At 41.5% G+C, this 27,524-nt stretch overlaps 1 protein-coding gene across 1 annotated transcript in view; it reads left to right on the forward strand.

Annotated features, from left to right (window-relative positions):
- Window positions 1-734: 734 nt before the first annotated feature.
- The window catches only part of FBXL7 (F-box and leucine rich repeat protein 7), a 203,826-nt gene continuing 177,036 nt past the window's right edge, over window positions 735-27,524 (forward strand). The window contains exon 1 of the mRNA XM_026121867.2: window positions 735-1,182. Within this exon, the coding sequence (XP_025977652.1) occupies window positions 1,146-1,182 (37 nt within the window). The 5' untranslated portion in view covers window positions 735-1,145. The remainder of the gene's footprint in view (window positions 1,183-27,524) is intronic.

A 27,524-nucleotide genomic window follows, 5' to 3' on the forward strand; every position in this document is an offset into this window, starting at 1 on the left:
ATTTCTAAACATTCATGTGTAATTCTGGAGAGTCGTAGTCACACGCACACACGAGTTATGGGCACAGGGCTCCTGTGGGCTGTGTGGGTTACAAGCATGCATCCCCTCTTTGGGGCGCGGGTCCCCTATCCGCACACCTCCAGTATCTTACTGGAGGTACGATGATGATGTGGGTGCTCTGGCTTTATGTGTGAGTTCTCTGCTCTGTCATCAGTGTGCGCTGCTGCTGGTAAAGGTCTAGTGACAGCATCCTTTATGTCACTAAACATACTCCCACTTACACAATGTGTAATGCTCCATTAGATGACACGGGTAGTGGCATTTGAATCCCCACCAGACGTTTCTGGTCCCAGCGCTAGCCAGCAGGGCCCTTAGCGCCGTCGATCGCTTCCTGCCCATCCCCAAACCCGCGCAAGCTGATGGGCGTGCAAGCCACCTCCCAGGCGAAGGGAAGAACAGCTGTTTGCTAAGAAAGCTGAATTAAATAAAAGTCTTATCTCAAAGCACTGGCCTTATAGGAAGCCCAAAGAAGTAATTTGGAGATTTTATTTCTTCTCTCTCTCCTCTCGCATGCGTTGATAAAAGCTAGGAGCGATCCTCAGTGTCTGCGGATAGATAGCGAAGGAGAGGAAGGGACTGTGTGTGCCTCTTTTCTTTTTGAGCACACTCTCGTGGAACTGCTGCGAGCCGGCCGGGCGGGCTGCCCGCGGTGCGGCGCTGCGCTGCGCGGCTCGGCGCGGGGCGCCGGGAGGCGGCGCCTGCCGCTAACAAAAGTGCGCGGCGCGGGGCGGCCGCGGCCCTGCCTCCCGGGGCGCGGGCAACAAGTGGCTGCCGGCGGCTTCCCGGGGAGGCGGCAGCGGCGGAGGGAGGCGGCGCGGCGCGGCGCGGTGCGGCGGGGCCGGCGACCGAGGCCCGCCCGCTGGTGGATTACAGCTGGAGCCGCCGCCGCCCGCGCGGCCGCAGAGCCGCCTCACCCCGCCAGGGCGCCGTGTTTGCCCCCTCTTATTTTTGGAGCGGGGTGGGGGGAACGCCCCCCGAGGGGGCTGCCGCGAGCATGGACGGGTGAAGCCGCGGCGGGTCCCGCCCGCGCCGCCGCGCTATAAGGATGGTGCGCGGCGGGCGGCGGTGGGCATGAGGCGCGGAGGATGGGCGCCAACAACGGCAAGCAGTGCGGCAGCGACGGTGAGTGCCGGGGCGGCCGGGCTGGGCCGGGGCGGGCGGCGCTGCCTCGCGGTTCTTTGTTGCCGCCGCGGGCAGCGCCGCGCTGGGCGAGGAGGCGGCGGGCGGACCAAGCCGGCAGCTGCCCCGTTTTAAACCTGTTTTGAAGGTATTAACCAGCGACGTGGCTGGTGCCTCCGGCCCCAGCACGCCTGGGCCCGCGTTGTGCGCCGCGAGGGTCAGCGCGGCTCGGGAGGGCGAGCCGCTAAGCGCCGCGACGGGGCGGGTCCGGCCGAAACTCGAGTGCGCTCTTTGTAATCCTCGACTTGTCTTTATATCCCCGGATTCTTGTGCTCTGCGCTGTGGTATATGACTGCTTCCTGTCTGAACAGGAAAAAAAAATGTAACTCCGTGTGTGTGTGTATGTGTAGGGGGGAGTTAATGTTCTCCAGCTGTTCTACATAGATCGTGCTCCTGCGACTTCGCTTCGGCAAAACTTTAGTGGGCTCGGTTTTAGATGTACAGGGCTTAATTCGTTCTTGTGGAAACCTATTAGTCTCCTCGGAGCTGCATCGGGGATGAATTTGAGCTGCGTTGCTGCTGGTGTGAAGGACTACTGGAGCAGTCAGCTGGTGGCAGGCAAACCAATGGGAAATATGGAAAGTTTGTCTCGGTTCCAGCCATACCAGATGCAGACTTCGCCCTTTCTTTAACTTCTGGTTGTCTTTTGTATGCTTTGCCCTCGTAGTATTTAGAAGACTATGTAATATCACTGCCTTAATCACCTTTTTTGATGGTTCCTGGGGGGAGAAGGAAAGATAGCTCTAGGATCTGCTAGAGTCTCTGGGAGTCTGGAATACAACTGCCAAAGAACACACCTCTCTCACATCCAAAGTATGCATGAAGATCGGGAAAAAGGAAGGAAAAACACCACTTTTATACCAGATTCTGCAGTTCCTTTCATTTTTTGCCAAATAAGTTCTGCCTTTGAAAGAGTTTGAGGAGTCAGACTCTATAAGCTAAATATCTTCTCACTGTTTTAGGGTTTAACTTGCTTCATGCCATTGATAGAATAACTTATGTATAAGTGGGCTGGGCCTGGAAGTCGTGATCACAAACCTCTTTGGATTTCCCCTGCAAGGGGAAGTCCTAATCTTGCCCCAGAGTTGAAAGGCTCAGTGTTTATAAAAGTTCTGGTTATTTGCAGAAATCATGTTGCTGAGGGCTGTTTAGCATGATGACCAGAAGCCCTAGCCGCATCCTTGAATTTTTTCATGAGTTCAGAAGAATGCTTACTTCAATTAATATAAAATTTCTTGGAATGGGAATGATGTGTCCTGGCTCTTCTGCAGTCCTCTGCAAGTTGGAGAAGAGCTTGACTGTCGCAGAGCTTTGTAGTAAATGTAAGGAAGAGGAGGAGTGCTGCAACTAGGATATTCTTAATTAATCCACCTCTTTCCTCCCTCAGAGTGGAGTAGAGATCAGGCCTTTGAGATTGCAGACTAGTTGTGGCACATGTGGCAAATTAATTTTTGCAGTGCGGAGCATTACCTGGGTTGAAAAATAATAGGCATAATATTGCTAGAAAGCCCTAAATCCCCAACACTCGTGGCCAAAACTTTGATCTCTCAGTTTGGGTACCTTGTTTCATGCATCATTAGTGCCCTGGTAGATCTGGCTTTCCTGGCAGCTTCTGTATATCATCAATTATTGTGAAACTTAGACTTTTGTTCACTGCTTTCTTTCCACGTGATGCGGAAGAGAACAAATCTAAATCTAATAAAAAAGAAGCCTTTTTTCGTAAGGTACTTTGTATTCCCAGCTGGGGCCTTTGGTGCCTTTGGCAACTGAACTGTGTAATTGCTGTAAAAAGTTGCTTTTAACAGTATGTGATTATGATCCCCAGTGGGGAGGTAACATTGTCCATCTCTGAGAAAATGCATCCAATTCTTACGTGCTCTGAGAGCAACCTGAATGTCTGGGTTGAAGTTCAGAGTGGCATTTGTTGTTAGGTACCTAATTCTCAGCATTGGGTACTTCATAGGCATTGCAATGTTGTAGTCCAGGATGCTGTTTTAGGGATGGAGGAAAGTACTGCTGTTTAGGTAAACTTCTTGACTACTGTTGTTTTATTCACTGCTTGCTAATGTCTTAAGTGAGATTTCAGAAAGGCAACTGAAAATAATTTTTAAGATGTCTGTTGTTTGTATGGCCTTCCCATTGCTTGTGAAACTACAGAACACCAGGACTTTGCTGTCTGCCCAGATCGCTTCTAACCTCCAAGGTGAAGAGATGCATTAGGGCAGGGATAACTGCCACACCATAAGCCATTTCTGAAACACTGGATTACCTTTCACAGTTGTCTCTTTCATGGATTATCATATTTTATTTAACTTACTTACCAATACTGGACAGTGTTTCAAAATTGACATATATGCTGCATATGCGTAAAAAAAAAAAAAAAAAAAAAGAAACTCAGTCAGGTGTCCTGAGCATTTGTGACTAATCACATATAAACTGCCCTGGAAATCCTTTTATTTTTGTCCAAGGCTTTAGTGAGTAGAATTGTGTTGGAAAGCTACAGGTTGTCATGTTAACATGAGTGGGAGAGTTGGATGTTTGAGAAGTCTAAGCACAAGTGGCTTTCAGAATCCGAATGAGTAACTCTTGCCATAATGCATCTCTTCACCTTTGAAATTAGAAGTGATTTGGGCAGACAGCAAAGTCCTGTGGTGTTTATATCTGTCTTCCACAAATTTAGTTCTGTAGGAAAGGCTAAAACTTGCTCTGAGCTAAGTTCATGTCAATATAATTGTTTCTCTGAATGTTCATGTAATGCAAGTGGTGTATGAACACAACTGTAAGTTGATGTCGATAGTCATAATTTGGTCTTTTTAAATGTTTCTATAAGGGACATGATATGTGAAAGCATGTTTCCCTAAAAAAAAACCTACAGAGCTTGAGATTTCAGGCTTATCATAGTATGCAGTAGATACCGGTTTAAGTGTTAAGGCTTGAAGTTGGTCTTTACAAATGCATTCCAGCAGTCATGTTTGAGTAGTGCAACTGAAGCTAGTAGATTATTGAAGTGAGAAATCTGTTTGATCATGAACTAGTCTTTCTAAGGTTTGCACCTATGTAATGGAAATGGAGAGGTCCCTTACCAACAGAGCTTATTGTTGTTCCTCACTTTCTTGTCTTAAGGGTAAGTTATTCTCCTTTACGTCACTGATTTAAGTCTTTTCTTGGACTTTAAATAAGAAGAGGCATGCTTAGCTCATGTCTGACAGCAGAAGGAGCAGCACTTTGTTGTAGAAGCTGTTAAAGATTTTTCTTTTTTCTTGGTTCAAATATCCCTGTCAAAATATATTTCAGAGGAAAATTGCAGCTGAACAAATAACAGACATGACTCACCTTACAGATGAGTCTGAATCAAGGTACATCTCCCTTTAACTATTGCTGACTTGATTAGGCTCCTAATTAGGCTGTTTGTACTTCAGTGCACGCTGTTTCTGTAACAGGTGTGTGCAGAATGACTTCACGGTTGCTTGCTGTGGGTCTAGACTGGAGGCTGGTTATGGGGCCTGGTGTAGGAGTGAGGAGCAGTGGAAATCTCCCCCCTTTCTTTGGGAAAAGGTGACTGAACCATGTCCCTGTTACCAAGTGAGAAATTTTTGCATCCAAAAAGGGGAGGGGAAGGACTTCAAAAAAATCTTCGCTTTCTGTTTTGTAAGGAGCTTGGCTTTGGGACATGAGCCAGAAGAGCAATCTGTATCCTTACATATAAAAGGAAACTGTGGCTTCTAGGTGGAATGGCTGTTTTGCAGAATAACTTTTCAACACTTACCTTCCTGCCACAAATGACTTATTACTAAATTGAGAGACTTGGGAACCAGTCAAATTTGAGAGCAACTAAATGATGTTTGAACATTTTTAACAATGAACAATGTTTAAACCTTAGGTAGGAATATCTTTTTAATAAGTCAACTGCCTTGATTGCTGCAGTTATTCATGGAATTTCTTTTGGATACCTTGTGCCCTTTCTTTTTCCAGAGGCTGATCTAGAGATGGTTGGCTGCAACGTGCAGCAGCTCTGGTTGCTCTGCCAAAATGCACCACGAGAGACTTGGCTTGGCATGGCAGGAGAGCCTGGTGCTGTGGACAGCAGAGGATGGCAAGGGGGGATGAGATGAATGGCAGCTTACACAGGGAGATCAGCATCTTCCCTGAATTTGAAGCCTTGCTAGCAAACTGTAGTTTTGCTTCTTGGATTGGAGTACTTAATTTTGGAAGATTTAAACAGAAGCTCTTTAGGTATAACTTTAACCCAATTCTGATTTTGAAGATATTCCTTCCTCCTCTGCCTTCTCCAAACCTTTTTGTGGTATTTTCCATTTGTAAATCACTTGGAGGGAAAATTCCTGTGTGCATTTAAGTGTACTGCTAGTATAAGCACCAGTCCAGGAACCTGGCTATATCGCAGGATATAGCCCCACAGCAGGGACAACATGCTTGCATGAAGTGGCTTTAATTATGATGTGGTGTGAGCTGGGGCATGGTGGCTGAAGCTTTCTAGGAAATACATTGTTAGGCAGCATGCAGCACTGTGGCAAAATAGGCCAGTCAGTCTGTGTTCATTGTGGAGTAGATTACTCTTTAATTCCTCTCTTCTGGAGAGGGAGATGGTTAACTCTGTTTTGCAGACCTAAGATTCCATACGTTGTGTCCTTTCTTGAAGATGCTTTTGGACACAGTAATTACTTGTGAATGATGCCTTTGATTTCAAACTCAATCTCTTAATCTCTCTGTTAATTTGGTGTCCAAATACATGAGATGCTGTGTGCAGATGTCTTTTACTTCCAAAATGCTGTTGTTCATGACCTGTAGGTCTTGCTCCTAACAGGATTTGTTTCCCCACAAAACAGTGTTTGTCAGGTGCAGTGTAAGGTGGTGGCCTCACTAGAGAAAATGACTAGTATTAGTGATGGGTAAGCTATTTTTTTTAAATAGTCAGTCTTAATACTATTAAATGATATTGGTTCTTAAACTCTGCAGAGCTTCACAGGGTGTTTTACTGAGGCTAAGGCAAAGGGAGAAGGCAGTAAATTAGCTTTCATTGAATTATATGATTACACAGTTTTGTGAATCCTGCTCTGAGGTGTTGTCTTCTCTAGGCTCTGCATCTTTGAAAGCCAGAACAGTTTTTGGTGGTAGTATCTTTTTTTTCTTGCCTATGACATTGCCAGAATCAAGTGAAGGGCCTTGTGGAGGTAGGTGCTGAAGGGCTCTATGCTGTGCAGCTCTCTACCACTTTGTTTTGACATCCGAGTTGCGTTTATGTATTAATATCTGATGTTACACATGAAGTTTAGCATGTAGCTTTTATCCTGTTCTTGCTTACCATTCTGATCTTTCCCAGAAGATATATCTCTGTGTTCTTGGGAAAGTCTTTGAATCTTTGTCCTGATTTGGCTAGTCCCCTCTCTTATGTCCCCCAAGGTGTAATTGCTGTAACTGAACTGTAACACCTTCCATAAATAAATACTGATAAATATTATGATGCCACTTGGTGGCACTTTGTTTGTTGTGCTTGCTTGTATTATGTTCTGTTTTCCAGTGCTTGGCCAGCAGTGATTTTGCATTTTACCCATAACTCTGTTTTGCGGTCTGCTGGGCGTAGGAAATAACAGTTGTTGTCTCTTAACAGTGAGATTTGGGAGGAAAGATGACAAAATTCAAAATGCCAATCCTTTAAGCAATCTTGATTTTAAAAGTGAACTTTCAGAACTTGCACTCTGATGGTGGCCAACTGCTGCTGAGCAAGAGTAACCTTCATAAACTCTGCTTGTGAGATGTGTTTTTTTTTAAGCATGACTTTCAACTGAGTGATGCAAATGGATTGTGTGTGTGTGTTTACTCAGTTTGTCTCCAAAAAGTAAATTTATTCTAAGCTCTGTGCTTATGTTGCTTGTTATTGTCTGGATCACGTGTGGTGGGCTGGAGTAGGGGGAGGCCTGGGTATGGCAGTAAAGTGAACTGCTGTGCTGCTTCCAGTTTCCCAGAATGCAGTATTCACTTTCTTAAAAAGTGAACAGCCTATGTGTGTGCTTGTGTGCGTACACGCGTGTGAGCACCCACACGTATACAAAAAGTGTGTGTTTGTATATATAGACTTATCAAGTGTCCTAGATCTAGGCATTACAAAGTTGCTGATGTTATCTGTAGCTTTCTAGAAAATTAGCGTCTCACATGTTATTACATAAAATGTTACTTGTTTCATAAAATGTGACTGGGGGAAGGTAGGGTTTTATTATTTTTTTCTTATAGATGTAAGCTAACTCACTGTGCTCTAGGGATTATTTTTATCTTGGATGGTCCTTTCAGCCAAATATAAAAGTAACTGGATGCTATTCTTTTTGTGCATTTTTGAACAAATCGCTAACTGGGTGCCACGCAGAGGCCTGAGTAAACCTCAGTGGTGGTGCGTGAAATGGGAAGATACCAGCAGATCCCTCTCAGCGGAGGTGGTGGCGGTCTAGCACTGGCATATGCTGGACCTTCTTTTGTCCCACATGTGAGGAAGTGAATGAGATTGCTTTTGGTAACTTTCCTTAACAAGAATGCTATTTTCGTAGTCTTAAAAACATCCTTCTACCAAACTGGAGTTCATAAAATCCAAATTGAAATTGATACTACATCATTACTTGTGACAAACATCAACATTTATTCAAGATTGGCTGAATGGGTTCAAGTCTAGCATTAAATTGCTATCTCGAAGATCTCCTTGGAGAACTTAGTCTTTTGGCATTTTCAATCCTTTCGCTACTTCTGGATTCCTCGATTCTACCAGCAGTTCCTAACTGGGAATTGGTTTGGCTCCTTGTGGGGTCTTGTTTGTGCTGGGAAAGTGATTGGCAAAAGGAAGTGGATGACATTTAAAGGCTGAAGTACACAAGTGGTTTATTTCTGCTCTTTGTTTGTTAGTCAAGTATGTCCATATTTTTAATACAAGACGTGTGCTTTGCTAAATTAGGGCAACTATTTTATTAAGGAGCAACAAGCTTGGAAACTTGAAAAATGGGTAGTGGCTGTCATTAGACCGTGTCCCTTGTCTGTAAGAAAAATAAGCAACCAGCCTCTTCCAAAAATTTGCATGTGCAAGCTTGTGACTGGATAGATGTGCTGTGAGACTGTTCCTCCAAACAGGGTTTGGGTTGAGCACTAGTCGAGTGCTGCTGTAGCCAAACTCAGGAAGAGCTCTTAGTTCTGTCTGACTATATCCCTCACTGAAGTTTCAAGGCTACCTGTGTCCTTTAGCACAGACAACACATGAAGGACGGTTTTAAACACAAGACCTCCTTGGAAGATCTGAAGCATAGGGGAGCTGCTGTCATTTTGATGCTATATGCTGCTGGTTATTGAAGAAGTCCCTGTTACCTGGCTTGCACCTCTTGCATGCCTGCTGCTGTGATGTCTGGAGGTGTAAATGGCTGTTTGTACCCAAGGAAAGTGCAGCAGAGACTCTGGCTGTTGTTCTCAAAAGATTTTGAGTAAGATCAGTGTATTGAACAAAAGTAAGGTTATTCGCTCCAGGAAACTCTAAAGGAGCAGCAAGCAAGACTAAGTTGTACTGACAAGAGAAGTAATTTCAAGTATTTTCTGTAAGGAGGTGTGACAAAATGCTGCTGTGCTTGTGTTGCATAGACTGAACTGGAGAAAAGCCTGGAATATGCATGTTTTGTTCCTAAATGCTTTTTTAACTTCTGCCTTAAACAAGTAAATGAGGGAAAAAATTTGCTGGCTACTCTTTCTGATAACCCTGTTCCTCCTGCGAGGTTGAAATCTGTTATGTTCCCATGTGAACTGATGTTTAACACACGTCTCTGTTTAGGCTGGATAATTACAACAGGGATGGGATTGGGAATCCTTTTCCTTCCAAAGCTTAACAGAACTGTTTGCTGAAAACTCAGCACCAGGTTTTATGTGCATGGGCTCTGAAAGGGAAGAATCTGCAGTGGCGTATTGGGTATTGCGCCGATGTGAGCAGATTTGTGCTCTGTCTCGAGGGGTTGTCCTAACACATCTGTTTTCAGAATTGAGATATGAAAATGCATAGCAGGTAAAGTAACTCGAAGCATTCAGAAACTGATGGCATAATGAATCTTTTGAGCTGAAGAGTCTTGCAGTTAGACTCCTGTTGCCCTGACGTCCTTGTTCTAGTAATGTACATGTTAATAGACTACTTAACCTGAGCTATGTATTCCAAGCAATTAATGGCGTGCCACAGTAGTAAATCCTAACAGCCCTTTCTGGAGTAAAGGGAGAAACAGGAAGTTCTCTTTCATGCTTGTGTTTTGCATCAGGAAATTCCTGTCTACAATACATAAATTCATCACTTTAACATCTTAAATCACACGACGTTTTTCCTTCTCAGGGATTTGTGTACAAGTGTGTATGTTAGCTGAATTACTACTAAAATCTTCTCAAACAGCGTACTAACTTGGAGGAAGAGTGTTGTAATCATCTTCTAGTGGACCTATTCTAGAAATTATCTCCCTTAATTTCCTTCGTTGTTCCTGGAGGAACATGAATGAAATTTGCAGGTGATGTTGTGAAAGGAGCAGTTATGAGGTCCTCTGTCTTGTGAAAAGTGTAGAAGAAACTGGAAATACTAGCACACTGGCAATGATAATTAACTAGGGAAAAAACCCTTTTTGATCAAGAGTCAAATGGGCTTATATGACAAGGAAATGAGAATCTGGATTAAGTCTAGTTGTCACATTACAAGTGTAGTCTTGTTAGTTCATGAGAAGCCGTGAATTTTAGCGCTTGTATGCCTGCCTGCATTTTGGAGAAGCAGGCCATCTATTTAAAGCCTTGGTGCTACTTTGAGATCAGATTCCACATAATTCTCTTTCTGTGCAAGTGCAACTGAATGGGATTGAAGGATTTAATTTTTTTTGTTAAAACTGTGTTAAAATTACTTAACAAGTATTTCAGTTAAATCCTGTCTTTGCAAAGCTGTTGTGGCAGTTGATCAACAGAAACTGCATATATTTGAGAGTTTACTTAGAGTGCTCATGAGCTCCTATCATGAAATATGTTGTTTTTGTCACTGCACAGTGACGGTAGTACTTGATCTAACTCATTACTGGAGTGTAAGGCAAAAGGCAACAGCTGGTCTCCAGTGGAAGTACTGAACAGATCATCTTTTCTGTAGTACCTAGCAAAATATATTTCTATTCTATTTGCCTTTTCTCTGACAGTTTATAGGAAAGTTGCTTGTGACATCAACATAACTCCCCCTCCCGCCCCCAACTAAGATGATGGAAACAATACGCTATTGCTGAAATATGTGGTGAAAATTGTTGATGTTATACTACGACTCATGCTTTTAGAATATTTTGGAACCTTAGGATTTACTAAGAGAGGTATAAATAAAAGCCTTGGAGCAGAGGGGTTTCAATTCCAGTTAGCCATGCCAGCATTAAGTTGATACTAACAATATGCTTTTATATGTCAAGAAGATCTAGTAGCTGACCTTCCTCCTTGAGTTCGTGTTTGATTGTACTTTTCTGTAGCTGACCAGCTTGAAGGCCCTCATCTGTTTTTAGCAGGATCGTGAACATAGGTGCTGTTACTGCAAGGCCTCTGACTGAGGAATTGCATCCTTGCTCTAGAATACTAGGCTGCCAGTGGAGCTGTGTACAGGCAGTAAAACTTCGTTAGGGCACTTTCTAATCAACTCCTGGCCATATCTTGGTATATACTTCAGAGCCTGAAGTATGCAGAATCACACAATTGTTGAGGATGGAAGGGACCTCTGGAGGCTGCCTACTCCACCCCCCCCCCTTCTCAAAGCAGGATCAACTAGAGCAGGTTGCTCAGGACCTTGTCCGGTTGGGTTTTGAGCATCTCCAAGGATGGAGACTCCACAGTCTCTCTGGGCAACCTGTTTGTGTTTGACCACCCTTTCAGTTAAAAAAGCTTTCTTGTGTTTAAATGGAATTTCTTGTATTACAATTTATACTCGTTGCTTCTTGTCCTGTCACTGGATATCACTGACGAGTCTGGTTCTGTAGTCTTTACTCCTTCCTATCAGGTATTTATACACTTCAATAAGATCCCCCCCGAGCCTTTCCAGGCTAAGCAGTCCCAGCTCTCTCAGCCTCTCCTCATGTGTCAGATGCTCCAATCCCTTCATCATCTTTGTGGCCCTTTGCTGAAATTTCTCCAGTATGTCCATGTTTCTCTTGTACTGATGTGCCCAGATCTGGACACAGCACTCCAGATATGGTGTCAATAGGGCTGAGTAAAGGGGAAGGTTCACTTTCCTTGACCTGATCGTGACGCTCTTCTAATGCAGCCCAGGATGCTGTTAGCTTTCTTTGCTGTAAAGATGCCTTGCTGGATTATGTTCAACTTATTGTCCATCAGGACCCCAGGTCTTTTTCTGCAGAGCCGCTTTCCAGCCAGTTGGCCCCCAGCCTGTACTAATGCATAGTGTTATTTCTCCCCAGGTGCAAGACTTTGCATTTCCTTTTGAACTAACTTCAGGAGATTCTTGTCAGCCCATTTCTCCACCTTGTCCAGGTCCCTCTGAATGGCAGCACAACCCTCTGGTGTATCAACTACTCTCCCAGTTTTGTATCATCTGTGGACTTTGTCAAGGTCGCCACTGGTCTCCAGGTGTACTGTGCTGTTGCTGATCACAACCCTCTAAGCCTGGCAGTTCAGGCAGTTTTCAGTCCACCTCACTGACCATTTATTTAGCCCATACCTCATCAGTTTGTCTATGAGAATGTTATAGGAGACAATGTAGAAAGCCTTCTGAAAGTTAAGATAGACCACCTCCACTGCTCTCTCCTCATCCACTAAGCCAGTCATTTTATTGTAGAAGACTTTCAGGTTCATCAGGCATGACTCTTCCTTATTAAATCCATGCTAATGACTCCTGATCACCTTCTCGTCCTTAATGTGTTTGAAAGTAGTTTCCAGGAGGATTTGTTCCATTGCTTTCCCAGGGATTGAGGTGAGGCTGACCAGCCTGTAGTTCTGCAGATCTTCGTTCTCAACCTTCTGAAGATACTGGTTACATTTGTTTTTTTTTTTTTCCCCAGTCCTCAGGACCCTCTCCCAGTTGCCATGCCCTTTCAAAGACAATAGAGTGGCCTCACATTGACATCAGCCAGTGCCCTCAGCACTTGTGCATGCATTTCATCAGGTCTCATGGACTTGTGTATGTCCAGTTTGTTTAAATGTTCCCCGACTTGATCCTCCTCTAGTTCTCCTGGTTACTTATGTTTATGAAAGGTGCTACCTGGCTTTCAGAAGCAATAGAGTTCAACTGTAGCAGGTTCTGGCAAATGTTAAGGCTGACTTGAAGCAGTAGAGTATCTGTAAACAGTGCTCCTTAGATTTGTGTCTACAGGAGGTTTGGAGTTTCTTCAGTTGTAACTGACTTCTATCCTATAGTATTAAGAAAAAGTGTCTTCCTCGCCACTGTTTAAAGAAACTTGCTATTCCTGAATGACTGCACTTTCTCTAGCCAGAGAACAGGTAAAATAGAAGAATTCTTGTGAGATTTGGGGTAGTAGTTTTTGGGCCTGGCTGTTTTGTTGTTGTTTCTGACAATAAATGGTCATTTGTTATTATGAAAACATTCTTTAAGTGAATTTTGCTTGTTTTGGAAAGAAATGCTAGCACAGGATCACATTTTGCTGTCCTGGAAAATAAATTTAATTGCTTTTGTTAATGAAGAAGTTATTTTTGTATTAAACACAGAAGGAAATCTTTTCTGCAGTTTCCAAGTAGATGTAGCCATGACTTCATCAATTCCTGGTTTAAAAACACTGGAAAGTAACCCATACTTTGCTGGAGTAAAGACTTGCTTCTTTCCATGTATTTTTTCTAGAGTTGGATCAAAAAGCATTTAAATCCTACACCTGGCACTGTAGTTTAGTGAGGGTTAACATTCAAGTTTAGAAGCAGCCACTTATTTTCTGCAATGTTAAACTTATGAAATATGTTTGTCTTTAATTTTAAGCTGAAGATGCTAAACTGAGAATGATCTACTGGAGCTTTATATCACCAAAAATTAACCATGCCCTCCAGTAATGGTTTTTTTTTTTTGGTTTTTAGAAGAAAACTCATGCAAAACAAAAACATTTTTTTGTATTGCTATGGGTTATATTACTTGAGCAATAGAATTTTTGTTTTGTTTTTGATACCAAAATGCTACCTTTAGGTTTAACTCCTCTTGAAGTATTATCAGTTCCTTGAACATCTGTTCTGTGTGGGAGGGAAGATGACTTCCCAGTAAGATGGAAGGTTCAATGCCCTATGCTGTTATCAGGTCTATCAAAAACACTGAGGCCAGAACTACGTCCACAGTGCCTGAATTAAAATGTTCAGACGTGAAAAATCTTACCCCTAAAGTGTTCCTAAAATCTTTCAAAACAGGTTTTCTTTCAGTGTATCTGTACAGAGTAGACAGTGTAGTCTGGTATGAAGTTTTCATTGGCACTCATTAGGCGTGGTCAAAATATTTTGCTTATGCCTTTATTTCTCTTGGGTAATTATTGCATTTATTCCCTTGTGGAGGTACCTTTTGTTACACTATATGGTTGTCTTTATGGAGGAACGTGAATGCTTGGTGTAGGTATTTATTTCTCTTGCCAAGAAATGTTGAAACAAAGGAACAAATGCAAAACTTCCTTGTCCTGAAACAACTGTTAGTCTGTTCTGTTTTGGCTCTGGTTTCCCAATGCTTCATACAAGTAGACCTTTTCTCCTATCTGAGAAATTACTTCCATTTGCTGTGTGAATACTTGACCAAAACCTCCAAGCCCATTCACAGTTTGGTAATCAGAAGGGTTACTTCCTGCTCCTTTGTCCAGAAATGTACTGATTGTAAGTATTGAGCTTTAATGTAGGGCTTTGGTGATGACTTTTATTTCTCACTATGAAAGTGTGTGGTATGTCGAGTTTTATTTCTCCAAGAGCCGAACTGGAATCACTGTCCAGCCTCTTAAAACCAAAACTGTGTTTCTCTACTTGGTGGGTCAGCTAATGAGGTGGACTTGAGGCATCCTAATGCTTACCATTTTTGAGCACAGGATAAGTGTTGGCAGCAGAAGTCGGGCAAAAGTGATTGTCACAGACTTGCTCACTTCTGGGTTTCCTGCCTTCGTTTTGCCAAGGCTCATTTTCTAGAGAAAATTCATGCCCTTCTGAGAATACGGTCTCTTTCCCCCCCCCCCCCCCCCCCCCCCCACTACTGAAGTCTAGAGTTTCTTAATTAAGTCTCTACATGAGCAACGACATTCCTAGAAAGTGAAGTTAAACTTCCAGAGGATTAAACTCTAAACCAGAGCAAGTCTAGTCGGACACAGGAGCCTTTCAAGTAGGAGTGTCTGCTCTTGGGAGTTGTGTGGTTTGTCTGTTGGTGCTTTTTAAACACTGATTAATCCTATCCACGTTTTCTTCAATTTTCTTCCTAACAGATGTATCATCAGCACTTGACTACAAGGAGTGTGGTAGGTGAAAAACAGGGCACATTCTTTTTGTGAGCCTTATTGTTAACTGGCTTGTTTCTAACACCAGCTCTCCATGGCTTTGAGTAAACGTGGGCAGAGATGTAGTCAAATTGTGAAGGATTCTGAATATTTAGGAGGTGTTTTCATGCAAAGGCCAAATCTTTAACTCTGCATGTGGGGAGAAGAATTCCCATACGCTTTTTCCTTTAACCCTGTAGATGCTGGCTTACGTGTTGCAAGCAGAGTGTGGCTGGAAATACTAGTATAATCAGTAGCACTCATTCTTTTCGGTTTTTCTTTTATGACATTAGGTAAGTAAATCCCATATTTACCAAGGGCTGAAAGTGGTGAAACTTGACCAGTGGACAGCCCTGTGAGGAGGGTCCTCAAGTCTGCTGACTTGTATCCAAAAGTGACTGTTCAAATCCTTTATGCCTTGAGGTAAACTTTTTCAGTAGGTAGCATTCTTCAGAAATAGAGTTTAGCCCAAACCCACTCTGTAACAGATATGATGCATGAGGCTTGCTCTTTGGGGTGCAGTGGTCTAACCCTGTAGTCCAAGATGGCTGATGAGGAAGCCTGTTGTATGTACCCAGGAAGGGAAGGGCAGGATGGGGAAAAGAGAGGCGTCTTTGGAATTCTGCGGTCTTTTGCACAAATCCTTAGCTTGTAGGTGGCATGACCATGCTTAACCAAGTCTGCTTTGTTTTTCTTCCATCAGTCTCGCGTGACAAATCTGCTTTTGGTCTTTTCATTTGTAACCTGTAGCCCTATTGGAGATACAGGATGATTATTTGAGAGCTCGAAGGCAAGTGTACATAAAACAAAAAAAAACAAACAAAAAGCCCTCAGGATTATCAGTAATTTGTAACCTGCTTTGATTTAGCATACACTCCAGAAAGTGTATGCTAACAGTGTAGTGCTGCTCTGTGTCACCTTTGCACTCAACCTTTTCAAACTGTCCCTGAGGCCCTCCACAGCTCCCCTTATTCTCTGTAGAGCTTTACTTCTCTGCAGGAGGAAAAAGAATGAGTCTTTACTTCTTCCACTGTTCTTGTGGGTGCTGTAACTTACCTGGCTGGGACTTGATCAGTCTATGTCCATTCACATCAGATTCTATCGTGTGAAAAAAATCTTGAATGAATTTCTAGAAGGAAAAAATCTTTGTTATGAGCAAGAAGTGCTGCTTTCTCATTATTGTCCTCATGGATTTGGATGTGTGTTACCAATAAATAGGTCAGTCTGGCTAGTGAGCAATCTAGTGAACTGTCATCTCCCTGGATTTAACTCTGCATATGTCTGGAGCAAAGGAAATGAAGTGTTCTCTCTGCTGCGCTGTGGCACACCAATATCGAAGCTGAGTTTCTCTCAGTTTTAAGAGAGGGACTGGACTGTATGGTATGGCTGAGCCTGTTGTCTCTGGAACCAGAGTTGCTGCCTTTTTAAAATAAGGAATTAATTTAATATTTTTTTAAATCCGTCCTTCATGATGGAGCCATGAAAAATTATGAAAGACCCTAATATGCTAACTTTTGATTTCTAGGCTTTGAGTTTGACTGTCAGACAGCCGAAATCCCACCTTACTGATACTAGAACCATAATATGAGTAATATGTCGTGGCCGCCTTCAAGGCTGTACTACAGAGAATAGAAATAGCTGCAGAACAAATTGTTTAGGAAACTGACCTTTCTTAAAAACTGGAACTCTCTAAAGTCAATGTATATATTGCAGCAGATGTTGCCCATTTGCAGCATACGTTATTGTTCATGTTCTGGCTTTTTAGCTTACCAGTGCAGTGTATTTATAAGAAAGTGCATTCACAACTTGTTTCTAACACCTCTTTTTTTTCTTATTGTATATAATAAGCTAATGGAAGACAAATTTCTAAAATTCAGAGCTCTTGAATTCCAGTAAGAATCCTCAGAGTAGTTTTAAGTCTGGTTCTAGTAAAATGACTTTGAAGATTTAAGTCTGAAAATGTAATTTTCAGTGTTCTGTGATCACCTTTGACTTCTGTGATCTAAAATGGGTGGCTCACTTTTGAAATACTTCATTTAGGGAATACGTCTGTATTGTTAAATTTTTTTTGATTAAAATGGAATAATGTTCAGATAGGGAGAATCAAATTTAATGAGATGTGGTTTCTTTTTTTTGTTGTTGTTTTTTTCTTTTTATAAATAAAAAAGAAAGCGCTGAGTGAGTGACCACAAGTGATGTGAGAATGGGATGTGTTAGGGAGTCTGGAAACCAGACTAACTGCTTGAGGCTGTCTATCCCACATCAGGTACACAGCAAAATCATTAAATCTTGGCTGTCTCCTGAAATGCATCAGCTGAGTCCTGATGATTCTAGCTGACAGCAGAGCAATAATGAACTAATGGCATTTTTCACAAATGGTTTACCTTAATATTTTCATGGCAGGAAAGGGAAATATATGTCTGTTTTGTTTTTTTTTTTTTTGTTTGTTTTGATGTGAGAAAAATCTGTACTCTTCAACAGATGCATCTTTATTTGACTCTGGGCTTTACATAGCTGCTCCTATCTTCACCAGTGTTGTGTGTGCTTGTTTTTTAAACAAGTTGGTGATTTTTTGTTTGTTCCCCCTGTGCAAACACCTTTAGCAGTATCCTTAGACAGCTCTGGTCTTCCAGCACTCTTTTTATGTGGTGTTATCCTCTTTGGAAAGCTGGAAGTTAAAAATTAATTCATCAGTGAGCATGTTCCTTATTTGCTGCTCTTGGGACAGGGCCGAGCTGAGAAACCAGATGCAACAGGCTGGGTGTTCCTCTGTGACTTTTTGGTGGGATGGATGTTCTGTGATGGAGGAGAGACGGGCATGCTACATATACTCCTATAATGTGTAGCTTTTGTAAACTTAAACAGTTCTTTTCTTCTCTTGCTTTTAGTAAGGACTTTTCCTCTTTTCCAAATAGGTAGAGAAAGCTGGAGTAACTTAATGTTATCTTTCCTATCTTGCTTTGGTCACAGTACAATAGACCTCAGGGATCTGGCACGTCAGGCAATCCTTAAGTGTTACTGTACAAGTTTGAGAAAGTATCACTGGTTTGGTTTTCTTGAAGATTGACTCTTTGCAGTAGATGTAAGAAAACTCTCCCCTGAAAAAAGAGATCTTAATGGTGGGAGGTAAATGAGCAACTACTCCTGTCAAATGTTTAGTACAGGCATACCTCATTTTATTGAGCTTTGCTTTATTGCGCTTTGCGGATATTGCGGTCTTTACAAATTGAGGGTTTATGGCAACCCTGTGCCAAGCAAGTCTATCAGTGCCATTTTTCCAACAGCATGTGCTCACCTCATGTCTCCGAGTCACCTCGTGGTAATTCCTGCAATATTTCAGGCTTTCATTGTTGTTATATCTGTTATGGTGATCTGTGATCAGTGATCTTTGTTACTATTGTGGTGCAACAAACCGCACCCATACAAGGCATCAAACTTAACTGATAAATGTTGTGCATGTTCTGGCTGCTCCACTGACCCGCCATTCCCCTGTCTCTTGCCCTCTCCTTGGGCCTCCCTATTCCCTGAGACACAACAGTGTTGAAATTAGGCCAGTTAATAACCCTACAATGGCCTCTAAATTTTCAAGTGAAAGGAAGGATCGTGCGTCTCACTTTAAATCAAAAGCTAGAAATGATGAAGCTTAGTGAGGAAGGCATGTTGAAAGCAGAGACAGACCAAAAGCCAGGCCTCTTGCACCAAACAGCCAAGTTGTGAATGCAAAGGAGAAGTTCTTGAAGGAAATTAAAAGTGCTACTACAGTGAACACACAAATGATAAGAAAGCAAAACAGCCTTATTGCTGGTATGCAGAAAGTTTTAGTGGTCTGGATAGAAGATCAAACCAGCCACAACATTCCCTTAAGCCAAAGCCTAATCCAGAGCAAGGCCTGAACTCTCTTCAATTCTGTGAAGGCTGAGAGAGGTGAGAAAGCTGCAGAAGAAAAGTTTGAAGCTAGCAGAGGTTGGTTCATGAGGTTTAGGGAAAGAAGCTGTCTCCGTAACATAAAAGTGCAAGGTGAAGCAGCAAGTGCTGATGTACAAGCTGCACCAAGTTATCCAGAAGATCTAGCTAAGATAATTGATGAAGGTGGCTGCACTAAGCAACAGATTTTCAATGTAGATGAAACAGCCTTGTATTGGAAGAAGATGCCATCTAGGTCTTTCATAGCTAGAGCGGAGAAGTTGATGCCTGGCTTCAAAGGACAGGCTGACTCTCTTGTTAGGGGCTAATGCAGCTGGTGACTTTAAGTTGAAGCCAGTGCTCATGTACCATTCTGAAAATCCTGGGGCACTTAAGAATTATGCTAAATCTGCTCTGCCCATGTTCTATAAATGGAACAACAAAGCCTGGATGACAGCACATCTGTTTACAACATGCTTTACTGAATACTGTATTTTAAGCCCACTGTTGAGACCTACTGCTCAGGAAGAGAGAGATTCCTTTCAGAATATTACTGCTCATTGATAATGCACCTGGTTACCCAAGAGCTCTGATGGAGATGTACGACAAGATTAATATTGTTTTTATGCCTGCTAACACAACATCCATTCTGCAGCCTGTGGATCAAGGAGTAATTTTGACTTTCAAGTCTTATTATTTAAGAAATACATTTCGTAAGGCTATAGTTTCTATAGATAGTGATTCCTCTGATGGACCTGGCCAAAGTAAATTGAAAACTTTCTGGAAAGGATTTACCATTCTAGATGCCATTGACAACATTCGTGATTGATGGGAGGAGGTCAAAATATCAACATTAACAGGAGTTTAGAAGAAGTTGATTTCAACCCTCATGGATGACTTTGAGGAGTTTGAGACTTCAGTGGAGGAAGTAACTGCAGATGTGGAAATAGCAAGAGAATTAGAATTAGAAGTGGAGACTGAAGATGTGACTGAATTGCTGCAATCTCATGATAAAACTTTACCGGATGAGGAGCTGCTTCTTATGGATGGGCAAAGAAAGTGGTTTCTTGAGATGGAATCTACTCCTGGTGAAGATGCTGTGAACATTGTTGAAATGACAACAAAGGATTTAGAATATTACATAAACTTAGTTGATAAAGCAGCGGCAGGGTTTGAGAGGACTGACTCCAATTTTGAAAGAAGTTCTGTTGTGGGTAAAATGCTATCAAACAGCATTGCGTGCTACAGAGAAATCCTTCGTGAAAGGAGGAGTCAGTTGATGCGGCAAACTTCATTGTTGTCTTATTTTAAGAAACTGCCACAGCCACCTCAGCCTTCAGCAACCACCACCGTGATCAGTCAGCAGCCATCTAAATTGAGGCAAGACCCTCTGTCAGCAAAAAGATGATGACTTGCTGAAGGCTCAGATGATGGTTAGCATTTTTTAGCAATAAAGTATTTTTTAATTAAGGTATGTACATTGTTTTTTAGACATAATGCACACTTAGTAGGCTTCCCAGTGCATATAAAAAGTAATGTTTACACTATACTGTAGTCTAAAAAATTTGTATGACTTGCTTTATTGCAATGTTTGCTTTATTGCAGTGGTCTGCAACTGAACCCACAATATCTCCGAGGTACGCCCATAGTTGCTTTGCCACTTAAAGGAAGATTTATTCTGAAGTTTAATTGCTTGTATTTTATGATATGATAACGTCATATGGATAGATATGTAATTTAGATAGCAGTGACACAAAAGCTTTCAAAAGTTTTTTTTTAAAAAAAACTTGTAACTTCAATTACTTCCTGTGCTATCTGCTGTATGAACTGCTGCAAAGCTTTGGGAAAATATTGGAGCAGTTAAGATTAGATAAGAAAGATATTCTCATTTTTCCAGGTAGGGCTTTAAAAAATTGCTTGAAGCTGAAAAAACAGATGAACGATCCATCCAGAAGCTGTTTGAGGAATTGGGGCTTGTATTTTGGGGTTAAATCTGGTATTGCTCATTCAGCATTAGACTCTCAAATAGTCTCTTCAGCTGAAAGCAAACTAGGCTAGTCTGGCTTCACGTTACTGTATTCCAAGAGCTGAACATGACTAGCTATATCTGCTTCTCTGTTCCTTTGACTCTCAGCTAATTCGATTGTGTGCTGCCCTTTTGTGAAGTCTGACAAGTTTGTCATGGTTCAGTGACTGCAAAAGTAAAGAGTCTCAGGTGTGCTCCTACTGGGAGATGGTTGGCTGATTGCAAGTGCTGCTTCTGACTCTTTGCAGCTCAGGTAGTTTGTTCTATTTCCTCTGCTGGTGTAGTTCAGACTGCTGTGAAAATGCTTACCATCCTGATGCAGCACCCCTTGCATTACACGTTCAGTGGTTAAGAAACTCTCCTTCCCTTGCTTAATGGTGCCATTGTCTCGTGAGAGAAGTGTTTCTCTTCTGGTCTGTAGTTGAAGTGTGGGAGAGTGGCCACTGCGAGTGCTTGTTTTGTTTTGAAAATGTTTCTTGGGATCCAGACAAAAAGTAATGTCTGGAATATTTCTGTTTATTGTCTGTGAGAGGCACAGGAAACAAAAAAGGCCAACTAAATATAGCAGCCAGCATGTTTCTATGAAGCAAAGGAAAACTGAGGAGTGACAGAACCAGGCCTTGCTGTACCCTTGGGCTCTGTGGCCATTTGTCATAAATCTAGTGACAGGCCTAGATGGAGGCTTCTTCGTTGCAGAAAATCTGAGGGGGAAACGGAGCTGGAGGTTCGGAGCTGGACTGCCAAGTAGAAAACAAACCTTCCTTCCTCTTCCCCCCAGATCTCTGTACTCTTTGGGCAAGTTCTCAGTTAAGTACCAGAACTACAGGCAAATTTGTAGGTGGGATTTTTCTTCTGCTCTTACTTACTAGGGTAAAGAGTCTTGATTTCCAAGCAAGAGCAGCTGAAGTGTGCTCTTCATATGCAAAACTTACTGCAAGCTTTTCTGCTAAGATAAAGCCAACGGAACTACTATTTATAGTAGTCCATGCTAATTGTATTTCAGGGAAAGGTGCAAGGTCTTCCTTGAGTTTGGAGCTTCTAAATTGTGGTTGTGCAAATGATCTCTTGTAAGTGCAAAACAATTTTGGGCATATTTGCGAAGTCAGGATGTAAGGCTTCTCAGTGATATTGTTGAAACTTCATCACATTATGAGCTTTCCAGAGTTTCTTTGGAAATAGATGTCAAGAATTTTTCCTAGAGGCTTTGGTAGACTTCTCTTCTGAAATAACTGTGACAATTTCAGATTAAGACTTTCCAGGACTGACTTGCTGTTGGAGAACCATACCTGTGAGTCAGCTGGAGAGGACATTGTAAAGCAACCTTTGTATTTTGGCTCTCGAGAGGACACTGTTGATGTTGAATGTATATCAGCGTGTCCTCTTGTGAAGTTAGAGATGATGGTGTGTCTAAGGACAGTAAGGACTGATATGCTGTGTTAGTGTGAGGAAATGGATAAAAAATATTGAATGATTCTGCGTTGCCTCAACTAATTGGGAATCTCCAGGTTTGGCAAAATTTAAGCTCCTTTACTGTACAAATAAATAACCTGCCAGGTTCACTAAGTTCCCTAGCCTCAAGGCAAAGTTGTTCCTATTTTCTGACTACTGTTTTGTTGCAGCTGAAACTGTTCAGTCTTTAGATTAAACAGTAGCATGCAAAAGGGAAAAAAAAAATTAAATCTGGGCATGTGGCCATAGTAAACAGACTAGGAGTTGCTGCTTCTTTGAATGTTTAATGACAATAAAATAAATTGTTACAGAGTACTTTATGCCTCATTTGTAGCGGAAGTACCATTTTTATCACAAAGTGCTGCTTGCACGTGTGTGTTGTATAAATGCTATTTAGACTTGAATGTCTTTGGGTTTTGGTTGACACTGTTACCTCAAATGGTGGTTGGTTCCTTGGGATTCATTAGTGTGCTTTCTGCTAACCCAAAGCATGTACTTGACCTGTGAGGGTGTGCTGCTGTGGGGCTCCTTGCCTCCCTCTGTAATGTGGGCATCTGAGTGTTCGTCCTGCAGAGCAACACTCTTGTACGGGTTAAGAGACTCCATGTGTGCGCTGTTGTGTTTCTTGGTGTTTAATACTAACTCTTTGATCCTATCCTAGGAAACGTTGTGTACTGTGCAGATGATGCTCATTTCTCAAGGCTGAGAGCTCAGGGTTTGCACAGGGACTGTACATCCATTGATTAGTGATTTTAATTAAAATCTTAAGGGCAGTTAACAACAGTGGTGTAGAAGTAGGAATTTGAAGAAAAGGGCCACATGGATGTGATTGCTCTCTCTAAAGGGACTTCCAGAAGCATCTTTGCACAGAGCATGAGAATGTTTGTACTGGGTGAGACCCAAGGCCAGTGTAGCCTAGTGTCCTATCTGCCACTGTAAATCTAAGTGGATTTTGCAGAAAGAATAGCAGTAGACATAACTATAAGTCTGGTCTTAGGACATCATCTCTACTGCAGGGGTTTTATATAGTTACATGAAAGGCTTTTTTTCAGAAACTGTAAACTAGAATTTTTGTTGGGGTTATGACTAATATCTGAAGCAGGAATATGAGTTGTATGTGTGTGCTTTTCTTGTTAGGTCTTCCTTTTTCCTTATTCGAATTACTACATTTGGAGTATTCAATAAAAATAAAAAGCTAGTCATATTTTGTGTTAAAAACTAAATTCTGCAGAATTGTGGTCACGCATCTTTAGTTATTTAAAAATATTTGTTTCTGACACCTTGTGGTTGAGCCTCAGAGCAGCAGCAATATGGGAAAGCCGTATTGCTCTACTTTTACTTGCTGTATAATTCTGCTCTCCTAGCTATACACCAAAAATGTTGTCTTGTTGTGTGCAAATGTATTAACCTAGCTGTGTAAAATCTTTCTATTCAAGATGAGGAAATTAATTGAAGTTCCATGAATTTGTGTTGAACTATGAAGGACCCTTCTAGCATTCTGGAAATTCAATTTTGTCACATGTATAGTACTACCTCCCTAACTATTGGATTTATGGACCATAAGAAATAAAGCTGTCTTTTTCCAAGCTTTTATTTTTCCCTGCATAAGCATTTTTATTGTTCATCTGTTTTCAATAGCCCTCAATAAGGGATGGGTTTTATAAAACATTTTTATAATAAAAGCTTTGAAGTGTATCGTTGTTTCAGTTCATCTTACCCTGAAATATCTTTTTCCCAAATACTTTCCTCGTATCACATGGGACTGCTGTAGCTCCAAGCCTTGGCTTGGACTTCGTGGGTCTGACTGTGAATTACTTCTGTCTGCAAGTCGAAGCCTACATTTGCATGCAGAAGGTACACTTATCCTTCTGGAAGGGTCTCCTTTACTTGGAGAAGTGAGAAGAGCTTTGAGCTGAGGGTGAACATATGGTGACAGCTAATGTACCAAATGACTTTGTCGGCTAGGTATACCCATGAGCTCTCTTAGTTTTTGTTTGGCTTATACCAGGAAAACGCTTATTTCTGAAGACAGAGTGTATGATAGTTTCCTCACTCGAGGGAAAAGTACCATTGTTTGCTGGTATAATTGTTAAAACTGAGGTCCCGGTCCATGTAGAAGCTTTGTATGGGAAGACATGTTGCTGCTGATGGATGTTACTATTTCAGCAAAAGTTTCTGATAATGGTCTTGCCTGTGAATTTCAAACAACTTGGGTAGAACTCGTTTATGGACTTCAACCCCTTCCAGAGGTTTAAGAAGAATAGGATTGCTGGGCCTATGTTTCCTCCTTGGTAAGGACAGAGACAGGCAAAAAGATGCATTTACTGTCTGTGATTATTGGCTGAATCCTGCAAACAGTGGATTTTGTGGCTTGATAACAGCTCTGACTGAAAGCTGTGTAACTTGCATGTCTTTGTAATCATCTAATCCTTCTTAGCCTTGCTTTTCCTGAATGCTGGTTTCTGTACAGTGTTTCCTGCAGTATGGGACTAAATTTGCAAACAGCTGTGGTAGGTGATTCAAACTGGGGGACCCACTTTAAGGAAACTTGTTTTGCAGAAGTGTGGGCAGAGAAGAAACTTAGACCTGAGAAGTTCTTTGATTTACGCCTGTTGAAATTTAGGTATGCTGTTGATCGTGTAATTCTGGAAATAAAGAAGCTATCTGACTGGGGGGTTACTTATGTGGGGTGTTTTGTGTGTGGTTTTTTTTTCTTTTTTCTTTTTTCTTTAGCAGGCCTGCTAGGCAGGCAGGATAGTGACAGGGATCTTGCAGTAATTGGTATATAAATAACCCCATTATGGTTTATAAAGCTCTGGTTAAAAATGGCTGTGCTGCTTTAATGAAATTATTGGAACCTTGAAAGAAAGAAGCATATAGTTTCCTCATGTTAAAAATAGATATCATTCGTGTGTGTGTGTGTGTGTGTGTGTGTGTGTGTATATATATATATATATATATATGTATACATATATATACGTATATATATATATACACACACACACTTTTTTTTTTTTTTGGCCAAAGGAATATAAAGTGCTATTGTTACTGCTTCTATAAGAGTTTAGAAATTACATAAGGAATGCCTGATGTTGTAAGACATTATGAAGCCAGGCCATATTTAGAACCTGCAAGGTTTTTTTTTTTTTTTTTAGCAATTCTGACTTAAATGTAAGTAATAATCAAGAGTGTAGGTATAGTGACCAATGCATATCATTTATGAGTATATATGTAATTACAAGCTATTGAGATAGACTGAGAAAGGAGGAACTTCTGAGATGAGATCTGACATCTCTGCCTTGCTGGCTGTGACTGGCATAAGCTTTTGCAGAGGCGAAGGTGGTTTCTCAGTTTTCCTTCCTCTGTGCTCTGTCATGCCTGCCTGCCACAGTACTTCTCTGTATTCCAGACCTAGCAGGCTATTAATGGTCTTTGGCCTTATCTAAAATTTGAGTGTACAGAAACAAGCGTTTGCAAGATGTTATCAGGACAGCCATTGCCTTTTGCTTAGATAGAGTGGAAACTACTGTCCTAGTTATAGCCAAGATGCTGGAAAATACAGTTAGTATTGGTTTGAAACAGATGGGAGAAACAATATTTTGCTGTTAATCTTGACATTAGATTTTATGTTCATGATGTGTACTGTCTTTCAAGGTATTTCTTTAAGGTTTTGAAATCACTTGCAGTTTTAAGAGTTTTGACAGTGTGTAGCTAGTTGGATTTCATGGAGAGTTTTTGGCTTCCATTTTTAGATGGGTATTTCTTCAGAGGTAAAATGACTATACAGACAGGAATTTCAAATCTTATATGTCATATGAGATTAAACTCGAAATTTAGTGTTTGCTACTGTGTATCCTGTAGAAATCCAATCTTTGCATAGGAAGAATTTAGAATACTGTACTGCAGCTATTGCATACGGCAGAGAAACTTTTTTAAAAGCAGCCGAGTTCCCATAAATCTTCATTTGAACATGCACAGTGCTTTTAAAGACAGTCCAGCCTTGCATCTTCCCTGTAAGGTATGTCATCTGGAAACTACTTACTTTAATGGGTTCTTGTGGCCAAACGTATCAAGCTTTTTGTACATTTGGAACACTGCAGTATTTGTATACCCAAACCAGGTAGTCTTGAGAATGTGGGTTAAAGACAGTGGCTTGACTTTCACAGCATTTCATCTAATTTAGCTGCAGTAGTTATTACTTGTATTGATTTGTGGGTGCTTAGCTTTCCTCCTTTAGATACACAAGTATGAATTTGAGTTCACAAACTTAGAGGTTCACTTTTATAGGGCTTGACCATAAATCAGCCCTATGAGTGCTCAAGTGAACTTGTCTTTGTGGCAACTGTTACACTTTTTAAGATTGGAATAAAAATAATTTGGTAAAGGGAGAGGAGACCTTTGAATGGGTCTGTCGCATATTCAAAGTCTTACTCTTCTCTTTACATGGCATCAAAGAAAATTTAATGATTAATAGTACAAAAACCTTATAGCTTCCTATGTGTGAAATCTTTGTGGTGATGGTTGCTTTGACCCTATATGTGGTTATATTGAAAAGGATAATGCTGGGTTGTATTTTCAAACTTTTTTTCCTAAGGTGAATTTTAAAGTGTAAAGTTCTGTCAAAACCAAACCTACAGTAGGTTTTGTGGCATAAGGGAAGGGATATTCTGCCTAGATTTAATGTGTGTTTCATCATGGGAGTGCCCCTTCCAAAGGGTTGTGGTGCCACTGCTCAGCACCTGTAGGATCACTGCAGCTCTCTGCTGCCTCATCTTCTCTTCCCTGCCACCAGTATCCCTCGAAAATCCAGTTCCTGGGAAGCTGCATTAGTGTCTGAGCGTGCATGTGTTATAGCCACAGAAGTGTGAATCTTCTCAACTAGTGAGTTCTGTCCATGGAGGTTCTGCCTGTAACAAGCCTTTCAAGGGTTTAAGGAAACTTTTTTACCAAAAAAAAAAAAAAAAAAAAAAAGAAGATTTCCTGCTCAGCTAATCTTCCTAACCCTTGGGGCCTTTTTCTGAATCTCCTTCCTACCTGCTGCCTGGGTTGATAACCCTGTGTAGTGAGCCAAGGGTCTCTTTGCTATAGAATAATAACTGGCAAAGGGAACAAAACTTTACAGCAACAATTTGCCAGGAGAGTCTCAGTTCAAGGAGCAGATAATGGTGGTGTGACTGGAGAAGGGAGAAATTAAGTAGTCAGTGGGAATAAATCGATTTGGGTAGTTAGCCTGGCTTGCATACTCTCCAATACTGTGCATTTTAAAACTGAGAGGATCACTCCTGCAGAGGTGAATGTGAACTCAAGAGATGTTATCTTGGCTAAGGTGGGTTGTGCCAGTAGCTTAATTTTTCTAGTTGAAACTTAGGACACTTGATTGCATACACTGCATTAGTTTGTCCATGTAGAATTAATCAAGTCCTCTGATACGG

Source organism: Dromaius novaehollandiae, chromosome 2 (assembly GCF_036370855.1).
Source record: "Dromaius novaehollandiae isolate bDroNov1 chromosome 2, bDroNov1.hap1, whole genome shotgun sequence".
NCBI classification, from domain to species: Eukaryota; Metazoa; Chordata; class Aves; order Casuariiformes; family Dromaiidae; genus Dromaius; species Dromaius novaehollandiae.